Below are 18,801 nucleotides of genomic sequence, written 5' to 3' on the forward strand. Positions count from 1 at the left end.
TAGTAAGGGAGATGCGTCCTTTTGCAAGCAAACTGGTTGAGGAGACCGATCTCTCCAAGTATCATGCGGTTTATGATGCTGAAAATGCAAAAGTGAAAAGGCACCGGTTCATGAGGCCGTGGACCTTATCCCGTCAACACGTAAGCACAGCCTCGCTCCTGATATTGATCCGTCAAGCCTTATAGATGATGAAGTTGTATTTAGAGCTTTGACTGGGATCAACTGGGCCACATCTGACTTCCAGCCAATGGGTGAGCAAGAAGAAGAAGAAATGATGCAGGATGACCCGGAATCTTCAACCCGCCAAGACGAGGGCCACTGAACCACAAGGCAGCTGTCAGCCTACCACATAGAGCTTGTGTGCAAGCAAAAACACTTATTCTTTTGGACGGCATGATGCCTTGTAATAGGCTAGATGAAAACAATGATCTGTCATGCCATCGTGCATGTTTATCTTCATAACACTTTAAACCGCCAATCTTGATGTTGGAAGATCTGTCGTTACTGCTTATAATATTATTAATCATGCAAGTCATATTATCATATTCCCTGCACACAAGAAGATAACATGTGCCCTGGCACTTTACCCCATGGCGGGTCATGATGTCCCATATAACATTCACTGGTGGCTGTATAGTCCATAACCAGGGCGGGTTATCAAAACCTTGCATATTCATATAACAACATATTCATATAACAAGTAAATAACAAACCTGTGAGATTTGGTCATATTGCCGGCTTACAACACTATATGCAGTCAGGGCAACAGCCCAAAGATTTAGAGCGCAGAACTCCAAGTGCTCAATCAAGTCATACTGGCACTTATCGTCCAAAGTCAGACTGGATTATCAAAACCCCAGATATACTCAAATATGAGTCATAAGGATTAAGGCTACATGGCCTAAATCAATTTTAAACCATATGTCAAAATGGCACAAAAATATGAACCCAAACAAAGTTCAAAATAAATAGCAAATCAGGTAAAAAGAAGGCCTTCATAGGCTGCCAAGCCTCAATATCAAGTGTTGTTCAAGGGCCACACAGCCACTTAGTTAATCCTTTAGTCAAACCTGTAAGCCGGGCCTCACATGACCAATCACCGTTTTAACTTTCACAAGTTCAGGGTCTTTATAAGATTAACTTGTCAAAAGTACGGCGGGTTATTCCAGGATTACCCGGGCAGAGTGGTAGACATACAAAGGCAGGATAACCCAGAGTTTTGGTGAATACACTTGGCGTCCAAGCCAATCAAAAGGGTAAATATAGTTATGTTCATTGAACAAGAAGCCCCCAAGTGACCTTTAACAAGCCATCAAGGCAGGTTACCTATGTTTGAACTATTTATTGTAACAAGTTCTCTTTGGTAACCTTTTATCTTGGGCAGAAAGCCCCCAGGTCATTTGCAACCAGGCGTATAAGCCGAATCAAAGGGTAGTCATAGCCATGCTTAGTGAGCAGGAAGCCCCAATGTTATTTGTAACAAGGCGTGCAAGCCGAATCAAGAGGGTAGTCATAGCTATGCTCAATGAGCAGGAAGCCCCCAAGTGATCTTATGAATTGACAATAAAGACTCAGATTCTCAGAAATGGAATGACAGAGGCCCTGAATTATCAGGGATGCCGGCTTTATTTTTATATTTACTAATTGGAAGCACTAATCGAGGCTCCACGTTAATCCTCAATAACTAAGCAAACTAGACCATGATGGCGCGTGTTGCCGCGACCGTCTCTTACCCATATAGTAGGGTTCGGAAGAGTACAAATTCAAAATGAATCCAAATAATTTCATTTTCTATAAATATTTAATAGAAAAAATATATGAAAAAATAAATACAAACTGAGGTCGTCTTTTATCTTTAAAGCACAATAACAAACTAAACTTTCTGGATTAACAAAACACTGCACGGGTACTTGTTCTTCAAAGATTAATACTAAACACAAATTACTTTTGCAAACTCATGATTTAAGGGTGCTACATATATGTAATGATCAGATCATTGAATAATATTTTTGCAGGTTAGCATGATCATTTAAAGTTATATGTATCCTGATATTTCAAATATGATCCAAAGCCACAAATTTAATTCTTCATATGAATCTCCTTACACGGCAAACGTTCATGCACATACAAGAATTGATCTCTAACCGCAAATCTACAGTTAGCAAAAGGAACATTCCATACAGTGTATGATATTCCTGATTTGCATCTCTCACCACTCCGAGGAACTTAACTCTAGGTCAGCTAGCTGCACCCTTTCGGAAGACACATAATCAATAACCAGATGTAAAAATGATGGAGGTAACACACAAAATCCTTTAGAAATGCTTATTCAACCACAAATTAATACCACAAACAATAAGTATGAACTGAATAGGGATGAATTCAAATTTCTTTTAACAAACATCTTTATTAAATACAAATGACAGTTATATGCTAGAAGAGATACACTGCTCCTTTAGAATAAAATAGGTACCATGCAAGGTGGAGGATCCTCGTCTCTCCCGACACAAGCTCGTGTGCAACTGATCTATCTTCATAGGGACAGTGGTCGAAGATAATCTTGACAAAATCTGTGGATAAGTGGTAGTAGTAATCATACACTATACCGTCGTCAGGCGGTGTGAATGACAACCATCCTTCCTAGTCATGCCTACCTCCATTTCGTCGGATTTAACCGTCGTTATAAGTCATGAGCTTCCACAATCTGAGCATCTTGGACATAATCAAGTTTAACATTTGCAGCCGCTATATAAGAAACCTTTAACATCTTGCATAATTGCATAAATGATTTCATCAAAAGAGGCATCAATATTGAGCTCAACAAACCCACGTGATGGCACCCTGCATCCAATCCTTTTCAGTTTTGCTGTATGTACATGGCCTTGGAAAATTTTAGATGCCAAGGCATTTACGATCATCACTGTCTAGCTCGGGAATGAACTGAAACTAACATCACATAAGACCAGCTACATATGTAACTATTCGGTTCAACAAATGTTCTATACTGCAACCCATGTCAGATTCATTCTAAAATATTATAAATACACGCAGTAGGGAGAATTTCCTACAGTTTTGCATGATTTTTTTTGCTGAAACCTCTGAGTATTTTTATTCTATTATACATGGCATCAGGAATCTGATTTACCTCCAGAACATGCTGCAAAAATAGTGACTGAAGATGCTTCCTATCACCTTACATGATTTTAAGAACATGCTTGTCTTTTTTTATCTCTGCTTTGCCGAGACAATTTATCTTATCGCCTTCAATTCCGTAAAAACAATAGGGCACACTAATCTTGTCCCAATAAGTGGTCAGAGATGGAACATCATGCATATTAAGAACATGCGTTACCTTATGAAGAGCACAAAGTGCTTACAGAAAGTGTTGAGTTTCACAATCATTTGAAAACGCTAAGTGACATATGTGCACGCACAAACACACGCATAGACTGCGTTTTAACATCTTCTTGACAACAGAAAAGTTTAGAGTGAGGGATTGCATGTTGCCACAACAATACACGTTCAGACCAAATCAATGTTCCTTTTTCAAGTACTCTTCATTCAACAAAGATTATTTACCAAGCTTTTGAGAGAACAATGAGAGAATTCTTTATTTGACACTACCTTAAAATGTGGTTCCCTATTTGGCCATGAAGAAAATTTTCTTCCTTGTTTGACACATGCACTAAATTTCTTTCCCAATATGACACTCTAGTGCATTTTGTTCACTAACGGTGTTAAAGACAGATGTGAAAATACCTTTTTACCCCTGGTGCATAAAGTGAGCAAAAATCTATACATGACAATATATACACTTATGTTACATATTTGGTCATGTTAAATGACCAATTGAGACCCCATAACTTGGTCAATGATCTGATTTCAATCCAAAAAATTGTCCTCATTTTAATTCAGAAGATGAAAAATTGGCAGAACCTCCCCTGTAATTAGATCCCATATCTCACACAATTCATATATATATATACATATATACACACAATATGCATCACAACATGAACAACCAGAAGCAGCCATGTTCACACATACATCACATTTAGGTTCACATTCACCACATACATCAGTACTAGTTGGCATGCATCACATACTGTTTCACACATGAAGTCAGGTTTACAAGTACATCACATGAACAGCACAAAAGGACATCCAAAAGTAACCATGGCATTAAGGAAAACATGAGAATCACAAACTAAGCCGCCTTTTGCTTCTTGTGCTCATTGATGGGCTTGCAGAGTTAAATTTTTTGCTTCTTGTGCACATTGCTGGGCTGTCTTGTGGCACCATAGGAATCTTTTCAGTGCACTCCTTACTCTTGCCCCTAACCTTCATAGGAACATTTGTTTCATCACTGGGCATAGGAAACTCAATGGAAATTGGCTCCGGCTGTTTTGAGCCGGTTCTTGATCTGCACTTAGGCATGTAAGGCAGCAGTAGTTTTTAGCAATTGAAAACAAAAAAATATTCATAACATGTCAACTAAAAAGAGAAACAATACCTCTTGGATCGAACCGATTAAGATTTCCCCCCTTTTCCCTTTTTGTTTGTAATTCTCCAAGCTTTTGCTATGGTGAGAAGAAAGCAATAAGAATACAGAACAAGTTTTAATTTAACTAAGTCTCAAAATCTAAACTAGTTGTAATCACCTTTTTGATGCTCCAGCACTAGAGTTAACATGCTTCCCCTTTTTTTGGTTGTAGTTTCCAAGCTTTTGCTATGGTGAGCAGAAAGGTACTTAGAATTCAAACATTGTTTTCATGTATTTATGAGCACAAGTGTAAATTTATGAACCTTGGGGAAAACACATTCTTGTTGGTACTCCATCTTCACAAGGCACAATGGATAACTCAGCTGTTTTGGTTGTCTTTGTCCTTTTCTTTGGTGGTTCTCTGCACACAAGAGATAGGAAAGTATTGAACATGTATAGTTGGAAGAATAATGCAAAAATGAGTAAATCTATACTACCTCACAGCCATCATTGCAGCAATGTCCTCTGGGTTTCCCTTCTTACATTTGTGCCAACGATGCCCATATTCCTTACAAATAGGGCATAAGTGTTGACCACTTTTCCTTTCCTTCTCACCACAACCTTTGTACCTCTCAGTTTTACGCCTACCAGCCGTGGCCTTCAATAGTGGTGGATGCATGAAGAATCCATGGTCAGATTTAGGCCATTGGGTCTTGTCCGGCATGGCAGGAATTAGTTGGGCATAAGCTGCTCTATATTTGTCAATGGAGAAATACAAGTCCACATAGTGTCGTATGTGTGCATTGCTAAGTGACGTGATGAATGCAAGAGCATGTTTGCAAGGATGGCCAGAAACTTGCCATTGTCGACAAGAACATGTCCCCTCTTGCAAGTTGACCACAAACCTAAAGCCACTACCACCTAATGCAGTTGCTTCAGCCACTTCTTCTGAGCTTTCTACCACCTCCAAGTTTAATTCCCCGGTCATTGCATTCAGCTTCTTAATTATGTGGGGCAGAATCAAACCATCTAACTCGTTTGCTACTTTTCTCCTTCGGTTCCACAATATCATAATCAATTGTCTCGCCTTATCAAAGAGGTCATCCAAGTTCAAGGACTTGTGGTGCTTAACCCAATTGTTAAAGCTCTCAGCCAGGTTGTTGGTTACATAATCTACCTTGCATATAGTTGAGAATTGACTCCTAGACCACAACCTATTGTGCCACTTCCTCATATATGCAGTTGCAGTTGGCTTCGTTGTCTCCATAGCAACCCAATGTTTGTCAAATAAATATGGGTTCCATGAGTAAGCAGCAGCCCAAAGGTGGTCATCAAACACCTTCCCATGGAACTTCTTCTTGAAGTTGGTCACCAAGTGAAACATGCATTCCCTATGTTCCGCCTCTGGGAACACTTCTTTCACCCCTGTCATTACTGCTTGACCAGCATCGGTGCATATGGCCAACCCATTTGGTGATCCTATGGCCTGTCTTAGCAATTGCATGAACCAAATCCAATTCTCGTTAGTTTCAGAATCAAAGACTCCAAAACTAACCGGATACATCCAATTATGGCCATCAATGGCGGTAGCACTAGCCAGCTGCCCCTTGAACCTGCCCGTCAAGAATGTGCTATCTATTGCCAAATATGGTCTGCAACCACTAAGGAACCCCTCTATGCAAGGTTTCATAGCAACAAAAATTCTTCTAAACCTGATTTTACCATTTATTGTGTGATGATCGATCTGCACTATGCTACCAGGGCAACAACTTTCAACTTGTGCCTTAAACCTATACAAATTGTCAAAGCTGATATCCCAATCACCATATAGTTGCTTCAAGGCTAGCAACTTACCCATATATACTCTCTTGTAGTTGATTTTGACCTTGTGGTGTTCTTTAAGCTTCTTTCGCAATTCCTTTGCTCCTAGAGTTGCATCTTCAATGAGCCAGTCCTTCACCTTCTCACATATCCAGTACTTAGTTGCATTCTTCACCTTCTTTTTCCTTCTTGCATTAGAGCAATCATGACCAAACGGGTTTTTTTCACCTACAAAAGAAGAATATAATTAGTTAGCTAAAAACTCTCAAACAATCATGCAAGAAATGTTTACAAACGAGCAAAGTTAGACAGTTACCACTACGGTACACAAATCATCTGTTATCGAAGCATGTATCCTCCATGGACAATTATCTTCATCTCTTCTTTTACAATAGCCCCTGAACCTACATGGTGCACTCTTCTCCGTGTTATACTCAAATTCATGTTTGATAGCATGCTGAGAAAGGGCCAACTTAAACTCCTTCATATTGGGATATATGAAACCTTCAGTCATAGGAGGGTCATCCTTATCATACTCTATATTTGGGGCATGATTTACCTCATGCAACTCCTCATCCTCCTCTACTTTAGTCTCGTCCTCGCTCTCATCCTTACTCTCATCCTCACTCCCATCCTCACTCTCATCCTCACTCTCACCATCAGCAACATAGTCTTGGTCCTTTTCTTTATCAGGAAAAAGAACCACATTTAGAGCTTTAGGTTCTTCCTTCAAATACATATTCTCTTCATCAATCCCAACATGTTCATTCTCCGGTATTGGGTTGCGAAGATAACTATCATCATCTTGGTCTACGTTGTTCTTAGCTTGGTTATGCACATCACTATAATACTCAATGATAGGCTCATATGGTTCAGAGGGTTCCCAATATACAATGAACATCTGCACCATCTTTGACTTAGCATGTTTCTCAAACATATACATCAACTCTTAGTCTGATTTTATTTCTGGAAACGTTTTCAGAACTTCATCATAGTAGTGAACGTGTGCAACTTCCAAATAATGTGGCTGGTACTGCACTATAATTGATTCAACCAAATCTTCATAATTTGTCAAGTCGGAATCAATAACCTTCTCGAAATAAAAACACATGGGCTCTTTTCTAGCTTTTTTTGGGTTGCCAAGCAATCTAATTTTCAGCACATAACAAGAATTTGGATCCATCCTGTACATAAAAGAGAAACTTATGCATGAGCATTGCTACTGGATATGGGTCAACCTGTTCCTCCTTCTAATCCTGCATTTGAAGAGAAATTGTGGAAGGAACTCAACCTTCTAAGTCTGCAGCAGCACCGTGGCCCAAGCCCGCATCCACGCCCAACCTTGCAGCATCGCCATGGCCTGCACCGCCTGCAGCTGAGCTCACCGGCAAGTGCTGCACAGCGGACCTCACCGACGAGCCATCCCCAGCCCCGCCTTGGCCGCCGTCCGCCGTGCCTGGGTCGTCGTCCGCCGTGGTGCTTGCTCCGGCGCCCGCAGTCGTGCTTGATCCTCCGCCCGCAGCCACCCCTTGAGCCATGGCCCCTCAGCTCACGCCGCTACCGCCGCCGTACGAGCCAGCAACCCGACGCCGCCGCCGCTAGGGTTGGGGGTGGGGAATCGAAGAAACAGAGAGACGAGAGGATGGGGATCGGGCTTGTGGGCTAGCGACTCTGTGGGCTAGTTACTTACACGGGGGTATTTTGGTCCATCGAAAAACAATTTAACGGAACGGTGTAACAAAACGGATGGCGATGTCACGTAAGGAAGAAAATTTAGATTGCAGGTCAAATAGGGAAAAAATCTTCAGGGTCAAATAAGGAACCACATTTTAAGGTAGTGTCAAATAAGGAATTCTCTCGAGAACAATAGCTCAGGGCCAAGCTGGGTATGGATCCAATCCACGAGGTACTTGACTTTATTTTGGCGTGGATACCTCATATATGCCTAATGCATGTATGTATGTACCTGTGCAAATTACCGAAAAAGGCTTTCGCCCCGCTTTATAAATAAAGCAAACCGCCACAAGACATACAACCACAACAGGTCCACACACACACACCACCCAATTACCACAACAAAGTATTAAGGTTCTGCTGAGGGCAAAGCTCAACAAGCCCAGAAGAAACAGAAAAAACAAAGCCTGCCCAGCGCAGGCGATCTAGTCAGGCTCCGGCGGAGGCGGCGGGGGCGGGGGCGACAGGCGGACGGCCATCGAGCGGAGATCGGCGATGAAGGCTGAGATGGCGTCCCGATCCAGGGGGCGGCTAAGCGGCCGCCAAAGCTGCAAGAAACCCGAGAATTTGTAGAGAGCATCAGTAGCGCGACGAAGAGGGGTACGCTGGATCACAAGCTTATTGCAAACGGTCCAAAGCGTCCAGGCAAGGACCCCAACCTCCAGCCACCTAATGTGGCGAGAGGACGAAGGGGACAATTGGAGTTCAGCAAATAAGTCCGGGAAATTGGTGTGGCACCAACTCCCACCGACAATCTCACGAAAGCAGCTCCAGAGGAACCGGGCGGAGACGCAGGCGAAGAAGATGTGGTTGGAGTCCTCGGGAACAACACAGAGGGGGCAGGTACCAGTGCCCGAGCCATTACGCTTCCGGACCTCCACACCGGACGGGACCCGTCCACGGATCCACTGCCACATGAAGATGCGAATCTTCAGGGGGATGCGGACGGACCACACCATCGATAGGGGGAGGGGAGCGGAGGAGGGGGCAATGGCCAAGTATAGCGATTTGGTAGAGAACTGGCCCGACGGCTCCAGGTGCCAGCGCACAAGATCCTGATCCCCATCCACCAACGGCTCATGCAGAGCAACGCAGTCAAGCAACTCACGCCAGGCGGCGGATTCCGCCGGCCCAAAGGGCCGACGGAAAGCAAGGCGCCCTAAGTCAAGAAGGGCCCTATCAACAGAGATCATAGGGTCGACAGAGATAGAGAAGAGGGTGGGGAAGCGGGCCGCAAAGGGAGAGTCGCCGGCCCAGCGATCAAACTAGAAGAGCGTCGAGAGGCCGGACCCCACCGAGATAGAGGTACCAATGCGGAGCACCGGTAGAAGCTGGACGAGGGACTGCCAGAACTGAGATCCTCCAGATTTCTGGCAGAAGGCAAGGGGTTGACCACGCAGGTACTTATTCCGGATAATGTCCAGCCAGAGGCCACCATGACCCTGCGTGATACACCACAGCCACTAGGATAGGAGGGCAATATTCATCCATTTAGAGCACATGATGCCCAATCCACCCTGCTCCCTGGGCTTGCAGATGTCAGGCCAGCTGACCATGTGATACTTCTGCTTACCTATGCAAAGTCAATAAGCAATGCCAAAATTCACCGTGCATGTCATATAATGAAAGGGATACCTTCAGTTAGAGGCTTTGGAAGCACGTTAATTCGTTGTCCAAAAAGATAAACAGAAGAAGTAGCTCCCTATGCCATCGGATTCCTAGAACAGTCCCCTCGACAGAATAATCCATCATCATACAAAATTCCCAAATGGGATAAAGATTAACAAGCCAATCCTAGTGATGGATCAAAACAATACGGTCTAACTGTAGACACCCTGACCCTGTGCAGCAGGATGAGTACACATAGTAAGATGATGACACGGACAATAACCTGACAGTTTGCCATAGGAGCGGCATGGGACAAGACGGCCCATCGTAAATGACCTCAAATCCGTCAACTCGGAGCACCTTCTATTCAGTTGGGAGTAGAAAAACAACATCAATAAGATAAATTCTGAAATTTGATGGAGGAAGAATTGGCGAAAGAGGGAAGAGAGAAGATGAGGTATCAACCTGCCAAAGTAAGGTGGAGGTGGGGAAGAAGAACGCAGTTGTCGAGACTATATGGATGCCAATGGAGGTGGGGAAGAGCACAGGTCGAATTGTAACTTACCTGGGCACAACAATTGCAATTAAGTTAGTAGAAATGGCTGCCGGAGAGTGGGCAAATCAATTACCATTAAGGTCCGTTTAAATGATGATTCCTACCACCGATGGCTGAATCGCTGGGCAACGGTTCGCTGTCCCGTCACTGCCCCATGGCGTTACCCCGCGAGGAGATCCTCTCGCTCGCATCGCAAGAACCAGACATGGCTTCTCCCGTCCAGCGAGGCGTAGATCGCGTGCCTCGTATAGATCGGTTTGCCCGCCAGCGAGATTGATGGTTGCGAACTTTTTCTGCGAGATCGAGGGACCTGCGGCTGTGAACTCTGTGATACTTTTTATGTTGGTCTCTTGCACTTCTAAGCCCAGCATGCCCAAATTATGCCCGATTGTCCATTTTGTTACGGGAGCAGCGGCCCAGCCCGTATAGCGATATGTGGTTACTTACGAGCTTTTGCAAATCGATCCAACAACCAAAAGTTCCTGAACTCATAAATCTGATGGCCAGAAGCCTTGATGGCTTGAAAGGGCAGGAAACATGCTCAGTTATAATATATCTAAATTACTTCTTCGATCTCGCATGTAACTATTTACAGCCGTCAGATGAAATACATTAAGGCTTTGTACAATGGGAGGTGCTTAGATAAATAAACCAGGCCTTTCTTAAATATTGATGCTTATTTGTACTAGGTAGACACTTAACTAAGCGTCTCTTTTATAGAAATAGGCACCGGTGCTTTAGAAAAACTCGGCTTATTTTTTAAGCACCTTCCTGAACACCTCTCATTGTACAAGGCGTAAGAGTCCCCGTCTGTTGCCCCACCTGGAGGCGCCTTCAGCCAATTCTTCTACGGCTGCCCAAAAAGACATCCCCCTCAGCCCTAAAAAAAAGAAGACATCTCCCTCAGCCCTCGCAGATTCGGATCCGGCTTGCCTACTCCCTTCCCATGCTTCCATCCGTGCTCCCACTTCATCCTACGGCTGTCTTTTTTCCTTTTTCCTTTTTAATCTAATCATCTCCCCCCTCTAATTTTAAGGGGGTGGGGCCGGGCCTTATTTTGTTCCAATCAAATCAAGTCACGTATGCGGGAGCACGGATGGGTGCAGGCGGAGGGAGCAGGCAAGTCTCGTCCGACCAATCCTGTCCCAGCGAGTCCCTCAGCCCTAGCAGATTCGGATCCGGCTTGCCTGCTCCCTCCCCATCCTCCCATCTGTGCTCCCACTTCATCCTATGGTTGTCCTTTTTTCTTCTTTCTTTCTAATCTAATCATCTCCCCCCTGATTTTAAGGGGGTAAGGCCGGGCCTTATTTTGTTCCAATCAAATCAAGTCACGTACGCGGGAGCACGGATGGGAGCACACGCACGGAGCAGGCAAGTCTCGTCCAACAGATTCCACCCCTCCACCGATCTTGCCCCAGCGAGGCATCGACGTGCCGTGGAGGGATCCCTAGCGCCGCTCCTCCTCCTCTCCAGTTTCCATACTGGGATTCCTTCTAATAAAGATCCAAGCAGTATCTCCTTGATGCCCTTCCTCTCCAGCCCTTGAATCGCCTCTGCCCCAAAGGTACGCTATGATATCCAAGTGATTGGAAATCTGAATCAATCCTTCCTCTCTGGTTCTCCCTAATATCTTTGTTTGTAACCTTTGAATCTCCTTAGCTTTCATGTCCTGAGTACGCTGCAATCATGCATCTATTTTTGATCTTACAAGAATATATCCCGTGATGAATATTGTTTGATGGGAGAGCCATACCGATGGTAGTTTGAATTAATTTAGTTGGCCACCGCCATGGACGATACTGGGCATTCCACATGCCCTCGACGCAAGATGCCCACCAGAATGAACCCCATGCTACAATTATATTGCTTGAGGGTGGAAAAGCCTGAAAAGTTTAGGGAAGATTCAAGGTACAGGTAGATGTATGTTGCCTATGTATAATCCTATAGTTTATTTTATTTGCAAATTGTGCATAGTAATAAATTTCTACAAGAAGATGCAAAATAATTGATCACATATAGCCTGCGTGCGAACATACATGTCCTAGATCTGTTTATAATAATTTCGTATTACTGAGATTTTATCATGCTATTAAGTAGTACCCTAGCAGGAAACATACTGTTGCTGCAATTTTTCTTTTGGCATGCAAGGGCTGAAGTCTGTTGAATTCAGGTACTGTTGCTGCCATTTTTCTTCATCTAATTTTCTCTACTATTTTTCGAAATGATTCAATGGAATTTCATTATGTGGTTGCAACCGTGATAGTAAACTGTCATAAAAGTTGGGAAAGAAATGACATCACTGCTCACATAACTCAGACTAAATTAGCTTCTCATGTTATTTAATAGAGTGATTTTTATCACAGTGAACACCACCAGCACTGCTTGGCCACTTCACCACCTGCCTCTAGCCGTTCAGTAACCTACAGGTCATGCTTTGCAAATTATCAGCCTTCGTCGGCTGGTTATTTGTTGTTTATTTTGCTCACCATTATTTCCGTGTTATTAATTGGAGAAAGTATGATGTATCGCTTATCCATACTGTTGGTGTAGCCCAGACAACGGTCTGTGATGCAGGATCCTTGGTTTTCGAGTGATTGATCTCCATGTAATTCAAATTTATGGTGGCATAATACGCATTGATATTCACACATTTCCTCAACTAAGTTTATGATTGTTTTCAGTCCCTACAATAATTTATAGTGCAGGCCGCAGATATGGTTAGTGCAATTCCAACTCCATAGAGAACTTACTGTAAATGACCGATTCCGTGGCTTCCTTTTGTTACCTTTGCGAACTCAATCCAGAGGTTTTGCTTTTTCTTCAGTCATCCATACCTCAAACCTGATAGTGCTTACTAATTTCGCAAATATCTGGTGCATGTACATCCCTTCACATGAGACCTATAAATTACTTTCTTTTAGGAAATACTCTAATTGCAGAGATTTATTCTTTGTTAATGGCTCGACTAATTTGGATTACTCTTATATTTATTTTTTCTATCGTGAATTTTTCGCAGGTACGAGTAAATATTGGTTCTTTGACATTGATCCTTAAATTTAATAGTACTAATTCAGAAGATGGGTGCATAACGATATCATCGGATTAAACAAGGTATATTGGTCTATCAAATATACTACTGGTACATATCAAAATGGTCTATCAAAATGTTTCTTCAGTCTAATTCAGAGTGATAATCTCTGTGGTACGAGCCTACAATTATATTTTGTTCTGCAGATTGAGCGAAAGTTAGTGTCATTTTACCAAATTGAGTTTTCTAACAAATTCCTTCTCTCACAAATGGAATTCAAGAAAACTAATAATTCTTTCCATGTGTCCAAGTAAGTAACATAAGCCTACATACATTGCATCAGGAAATTTCCTGAATATCTACTGATAAATATTTTGACTGTATTTCATAGTAATTAGATACTTTATGTGTTGTATGCTAAGTTAGTAGACGAGACATGGTACCTCATCATCAATGAATGCTATTATTCACCTAGGGAAACGTTCTTCATCAATGGCTATCACAATTGCTGGCAATTTTCTTTAATATTTCCTTGTAATTACTTAAATAAAACCATTTGACTTGAGTAATCGAGGAATGTCGTAAACAACTTGAAAAGTGTAGTACCAGTTACAAACAGAATTTATGATATTGGATTGATGACAGACCATGCATCAACGGGATCCGGAAAGATATTTCTTACTGTAGTTATCATGACAGTAATTTCTTCAGCTACCGTTTCTGTGAAAAACCAAGCAAGAGTTTTGCACCATTGATTTTATATGCAGAAAAGAAATAACAAACTTGATAAAATTACTGTACTGTGAAGGACTACTCTTATATTCAGTTAGGTGATCGTGGACTTCTCCAACACATGTCATAGGAAATATGCAGCTACTTATGCAAGTTTGCTTTATGAAGGTTATCACCTTCAACCATTTAACATGCTTTTTATATTGCATATTATGATGATTCCGTAATAGTGTCTGCAGTTAGTTTGTTGTCATCCTTTTCCATGACAAAAGTTTGATATTACATTGTTTTTCTCCATATCCCGCATTGAACAACAGTACCACAAATACAATCATAAGGGTAGCGACTAAGGTGTGCTTTTCCTTGGTGATTGTCGGAGGGTATATTTTTTATTTCCGAATTGGCAAGAAAGGTCTAACTGACAATAAAAGTCTATAATGGTGTTTCCGCATCTACTAGGAGACTGCTTTTCACCATTTTCAGTTGACTCCACATTGTTTCTGTCCTGAACCTGGAAGATATATGCTCCTTAATGCGCAGCCTGGGTCTTTTCATTGTATTTTCACAAATATACAAAGATTACGTATCATTTCATTGATATGAGTGAAACAACAAAATTTGGCAATGCACAGAGCCGCCGACACGAACCTGCTTGGTGCGCAATCACAAGAGCAGAACAGAGAAGTGGGTTGCTCAGCCCACAACATCACCGGCAGGATCACATCCTAAATGTATTGTATTTTCTAGATCTATATTAGTACCTACAAAACCTACATACTCCCTTCGTCCTGAAATTCATGTACAGTGTACGTTTTGCAAAAAACACCTCACAATTTTAAAACAGTAGCAAGCACGTCCTTGACTCCTTCTGCTTCCTCTGTCCGCCGCCCGTGCGTCGCCAGGGGCCAGGGGCCGGCGCCGCGGGATTCCGCCGCCGTGCTGGAGATTCCTGCACTCACGGCCCACCCGCAACCACGCACCGCCGCCCACCCGCCACCAGCTGCCCGCGGATTCCGCCGCCCAACGCCGCGACCACCAGGCGAGCCGGTCCTCGATCCGTCGCGACCACCTGCCGGCGACCACCTGTGTGATAACGCCGCCCACCTGCGCGACCAGCCACTGCGGCGCCGCCCACCTCGACCTGCACCGCTGCCAACCCGTCTCTGCTACTTTGAGACTCCGATCGCCGGCCCCGTCTCTGCTGCTGGGAGATTCCGATCGCCAGCCCAGTCTCTCCTTCCCCTCCGACTCCTTCCTCGCCGACTGTGCTGCCCCCCGACGCCTACTGCTGCTGCTGCTTCAACCAAACGAACTCTGCTGCTGCTTTGAATTGTCCTGCTTCGACCAAAATTCAGTGGAATTGCCCGGCCTCTGCTGCTGCTGCTGCTAGGTAGGCAGTCCTGCGAAATTGGTAATGTTAGTTTGGAAACATTCAATCATGTTAATTATGGAAACATTCCATCATGTTAATTATCGAAACATTAGATCAGGAAATGGGATTCTGTTACTTTTGGAAACATTCAATCATGTTAATTATGGAAACATTAGATCAGGAAATGAATTTTGTTAATTTTGGAAACAATTGAACCATGTTAACTTCGGAAACATTAAATCAGACAAGATTTTGGCAACTGGAATTACTACGACATGGATTATGGACTCTCACCTGATCATCATCTATGTTCAGGTTCTAAAAATATTCAATTAGACAGTTTGGACTTGTGGCTGTACTTTGCTATTTAAATATGTTCAGGTTGTAAAAATGGGACAGCAATATAACATCAAGCAAAACTCTTGCAAATTTTTAGTTTCGACAGTGTCAAAGAATACAGTAGTTTTGAGAGTAATTTTGATAATTCAAGCAAATTAATTTTTACAACCTGATAATTTTGATAATTCCAAACAAAGAGTTGGGGCATCCCTGTTTGACAAACCACTCTCAAAAAATGACCTGTAATTTTGTAATTTACTCCAAATCACGAAGAGATACGACAACCATATGTCCAAATCATGAATCACAACAAGAAACTCTAAAGTTGAATGATGTGAAGTGGATGAACTAAAGAAGGACCAAGCATGTTGTGTGTTGTATGCCAGGTTTCAGTTAATCTTCTGTATGAACTAAAGAAGTAAATGATGTAAACAGAGCTTGATCCCCAGGTTTCAGGTTTCAGGATGTAGAAAGTTCACTTAACATAGTTATTGATCACCTAGTCAAGTCTGTGATCACCTAGTCTGTGGTGTGACAAATGGAGGGGCATCAACCTGCACCTGTCTGACGATGCATTTTTTTGGGGTTCACATATCATACAAGTTCAGAGATAAAAACAAGATCTCCTAACAATCTACTCTAGGATAAAAATATAACTCTGTTTAGTGCTAGCTTTCTTCCTAACAAAGTTACTGCTCCTAAATATGGACACACAATTTTTTTTTTTTGATTTACACAAGATCTCACAGTGAAGGACAATATGGGGTACTCCTACTCCTGATGTAGTTGCAGCTACTCCTATTCCTTCTTCTACTCTAGCTGCAGTAAGCAATATCACCAGCCAAACAATATCTGCAGTAGTATCTCAACAAGCAGTACTTGCTGCTATGGATGCGGCCATGGATGCATCAAACAAGTTTTAAAATCAAATTTAAACAATGCTGCTATTCAAAAATTAGATGGAAAAAGCTCAAGATAATTAATCATGACTACTGTCACATGACAGATTACTCCTGTACAGTACTGTGCCATTTTTTAAGTGCAGACTAATTCTATAAGTGCACGTTAATTCTAGAAGTGCAGACGTTTAGTTGTGAGATTATACAGCAGGAACATTCAGTCTCTAATTCAGATGTTTGCAGTTGAAAATGCAGCAATTCAGGAATCACCTGAATCAATTCAGACCATTGCCGCAGATGTCCTTGAACTGCCTCTCCTTCCACCTGAAGATGTTGCCACTCCTTCAAAGCACAAACTTTCAGACCAGAGCATGCAGCAATCCAACAGAAGATTTCGCCACTCCTTAAACTGCCACCACACACACCGAATCGTCGGCCTTGAGCGAAGCCTGCTTGTTCCTCACATCAAACGCCTGTAGAAATCCAAGAAGATGAAGAAATTGGGTGGACATGGCCCGACCAATCTAAGAAGATAAAGAAGAAATTGCAATGGGCGCAGTAGATCGAAGGGAGGAGAAGTGGAAAAAGGAGACCTTTGACTCCGGCGGGCTCCTGGGTGAGCTCCTCCACCTACCTCTTTGCGATCCGCCAAGCAGCCGCCGCGCAAGGAGGGCGAGAAAGGAGGGCGCCCGGCCGCCGTGCCCCGCCGCTGCGCAAGGAGTACACACATGGTCGTTGGACAGGAGCAGCGGAAGGATCGACAAAAAAAATGCATGCTTCACGTTGGGGAACGAGGTGGGGAACGAGGCGGCGTGGCCGCGTGGGGCATGGGGCGGGAAGGGTGGTGGCAGCGGGGGCGGCGTGGGACGGGATGGGTGGTGGTGGAGAGGGGCGGCGGGGGCAGAATTGGGCGGCAACACGGCGCCCGTCGTCGGGAAGGGTGGTGGTGGAGAGGGGCGGAGAGAGCGAGGAAGAAGAGGGACCTCAGGTTCGGTTGGGAAAAAGCCGGGGACTAAATTGCAAATATCCACTTGCGACAAGAATTACGGGACGGAGGGAATATTATATTCAAGTTTAACCTACTAGAATTTTTCAATTGGATTTTTGTTGCAATATTTTTAAATTTATCAAGCTTTTATTTTCATGAGCACGAACTTTCAACCTGTAGTATAGCTCGACAGGTCAACCCAGAACCATTATATTTGTCTCTTCTATCTATAAGACGCCTGCTCATATCATTTATGTAGATCTAAAGCTTCAGCCTTTGTGCCAATATATTTTTTAACTGTTGTAGTGTTGTCTCTCTTTCAGAAAAGCTGTGAAACCATGTTGTCGTTCATGCATTGCTACCTTATTAGTTAGACTTGAAAAGGGACCTGAATGTATATCTTTTCCAAATTAGGCTAATCTTTCCTTATCGTCATTGGGTTCTATTTTTCAGATCATAAACTACTTTTTCATTCGGGTATGGACGTGGGTGGTATCATTTTCACAGGAGCAGCGTCTGGACATGCATCAATAGGTGCTAAACTCACATGCTACTACAATGGACGGCTCTACAACATTTTATTTTAGATGTACAACAATAGAAGGGAAATGTGCATGCAGACGATCATGTGTTTGACGATCATACTTCTAAGTCCTTACTATAACAACAAGAAGTTAATCAGCATGATGTACTTATGTTGTTGTGATCAAACATGTTGTCATGCTTTAAATGCCATGGTAATTTTCATTGCAACGTCCACTTTACTCTACGGAAGGCGTTGTTGTTAATAATAATTTCTATATTGTAATAACTTGTGGTTGGACACTTGAGCTCCGTTAGTAAGTCTTTACTACCAAATATATTCACTAATGCTAATTGCAAAATTAATGTGTACACAGTTGAATGGTTCATTATTTATTTATTTATTACAAATATATGGTTGTTTACATGCAAGTCTAGCAATATTTTGGAAATACTTTCTATTTCAGTGATGACACTTGAGTTTTGCCACAAAATAAGAAGTGTCAGGAGACTGCTTACTACAGAAACTAAATTTCTATAAAATTCACTGCTGCTCTTTTGATATATTTTTTCCCGCCAAACAAATGTTCGACTTTTAGTACTTTTTCATCTACATCAACTTTATAGATGTATTAAGTAAAGTCACGTGCATTTGTTAGGTCCTCAGTTGGCTTTTCTTGATTATTGGTAGTGTGCAATATTTTACTACCCCCAACTTC

The 18,801-nt window shown here is 42.7% G+C and overlaps 1 protein-coding gene and 3 long non-coding RNA genes across 5 annotated transcripts; 1 reads left to right on the top strand and 3 right to left on the bottom strand.

Moving 5' to 3' along the window:
• Positions 1-4,064: 4,064 nt before the first annotated feature.
• On the bottom strand, positions 4,065-7,481 carry LOC123115924 (protein FAR1-RELATED SEQUENCE 4). The gene is made up of 6 exons (XM_044536963.1): positions 6,621-7,481; positions 4,981-6,532; positions 4,807-4,904; positions 4,662-4,729; positions 4,514-4,580; positions 4,065-4,423 (listed from the first exon to the last, which is right to left on the bottom strand). The coding sequence occupies exons 2-4, from the start codon at positions 6,339-6,341 to the stop codon at positions 4,686-4,688; spliced, it is 1,503 nt and encodes a 500-aa protein (XP_044392898.1). The 5' UTR covers positions 6,342-6,532; positions 6,621-7,481; the 3' UTR covers positions 4,065-4,423; positions 4,514-4,580; positions 4,662-4,685.
• Positions 7,482-7,553: 72 nt separating this feature from the next.
• On the bottom strand, positions 7,554-10,503 carry LOC123115925 (uncharacterized). Of its 2 annotated transcripts, none has more exons than XR_006456837.1 (3): positions 10,307-10,503; positions 10,112-10,211; positions 7,554-8,586 (listed from the first exon to the last, which is right to left on the bottom strand). It is a non-coding gene; the product is annotated as an uncharacterized lncRNA (long non-coding RNA). The 2 variants fall into 2 exon arrangements; XR_006456836.1 differs by lacking the exon at positions 7,554-8,586 and adding an exon at positions 8,599-10,009.
• A 1,003-nt stretch (positions 10,504-11,506) lies between these two features.
• On the top strand, positions 11,507-18,329 carry LOC123111168 (uncharacterized). Its single transcript, XR_006454183.1, has 3 exons — positions 11,507-14,130; positions 16,816-17,188; positions 18,014-18,329. It is a non-coding gene; the product is annotated as an uncharacterized lncRNA (long non-coding RNA).
• On the bottom strand, positions 14,486-17,045 carry LOC123111167 (uncharacterized). The gene is made up of 2 exons (XR_006454182.1): positions 16,843-17,045; positions 14,486-15,362 (listed from the first exon to the last, which is right to left on the bottom strand). It is a non-coding gene; the product is annotated as an uncharacterized lncRNA (long non-coding RNA).
• Positions 18,330-18,801: the final 472 nt, after the last annotated feature.

The sequence above is a fragment of the Triticum aestivum genome, chromosome 5B (assembly GCF_018294505.1).
Source record: "Triticum aestivum cultivar Chinese Spring chromosome 5B, IWGSC CS RefSeq v2.1, whole genome shotgun sequence".
In the NCBI taxonomy this organism is placed as follows: Eukaryota; Viridiplantae; Streptophyta; class Magnoliopsida; order Poales; family Poaceae; genus Triticum; species Triticum aestivum.

Coding starts and splice junctions, on each gene's coding strand:
- LOC123115924 (XM_044536963.1), bottom strand. CDS start 6,341: ATGGGTAAGTTGCTAGCCTTGAAGCAACTATATGGTGATTGGGATATC. Junction 4,905..4,980: donor GCTGCAATGATGGCTGTGAG/GTAGTATAGATT, acceptor TCTTGTGTGCAG/AGAACCACCAAAGAAAAGGA. Junction 4,730..4,806: donor AAGAATGTGTTTTCCCCAAG/GTTCATAAATTT, acceptor TGCTCACCATAG/CAAAAGCTTGGAAACTACAA.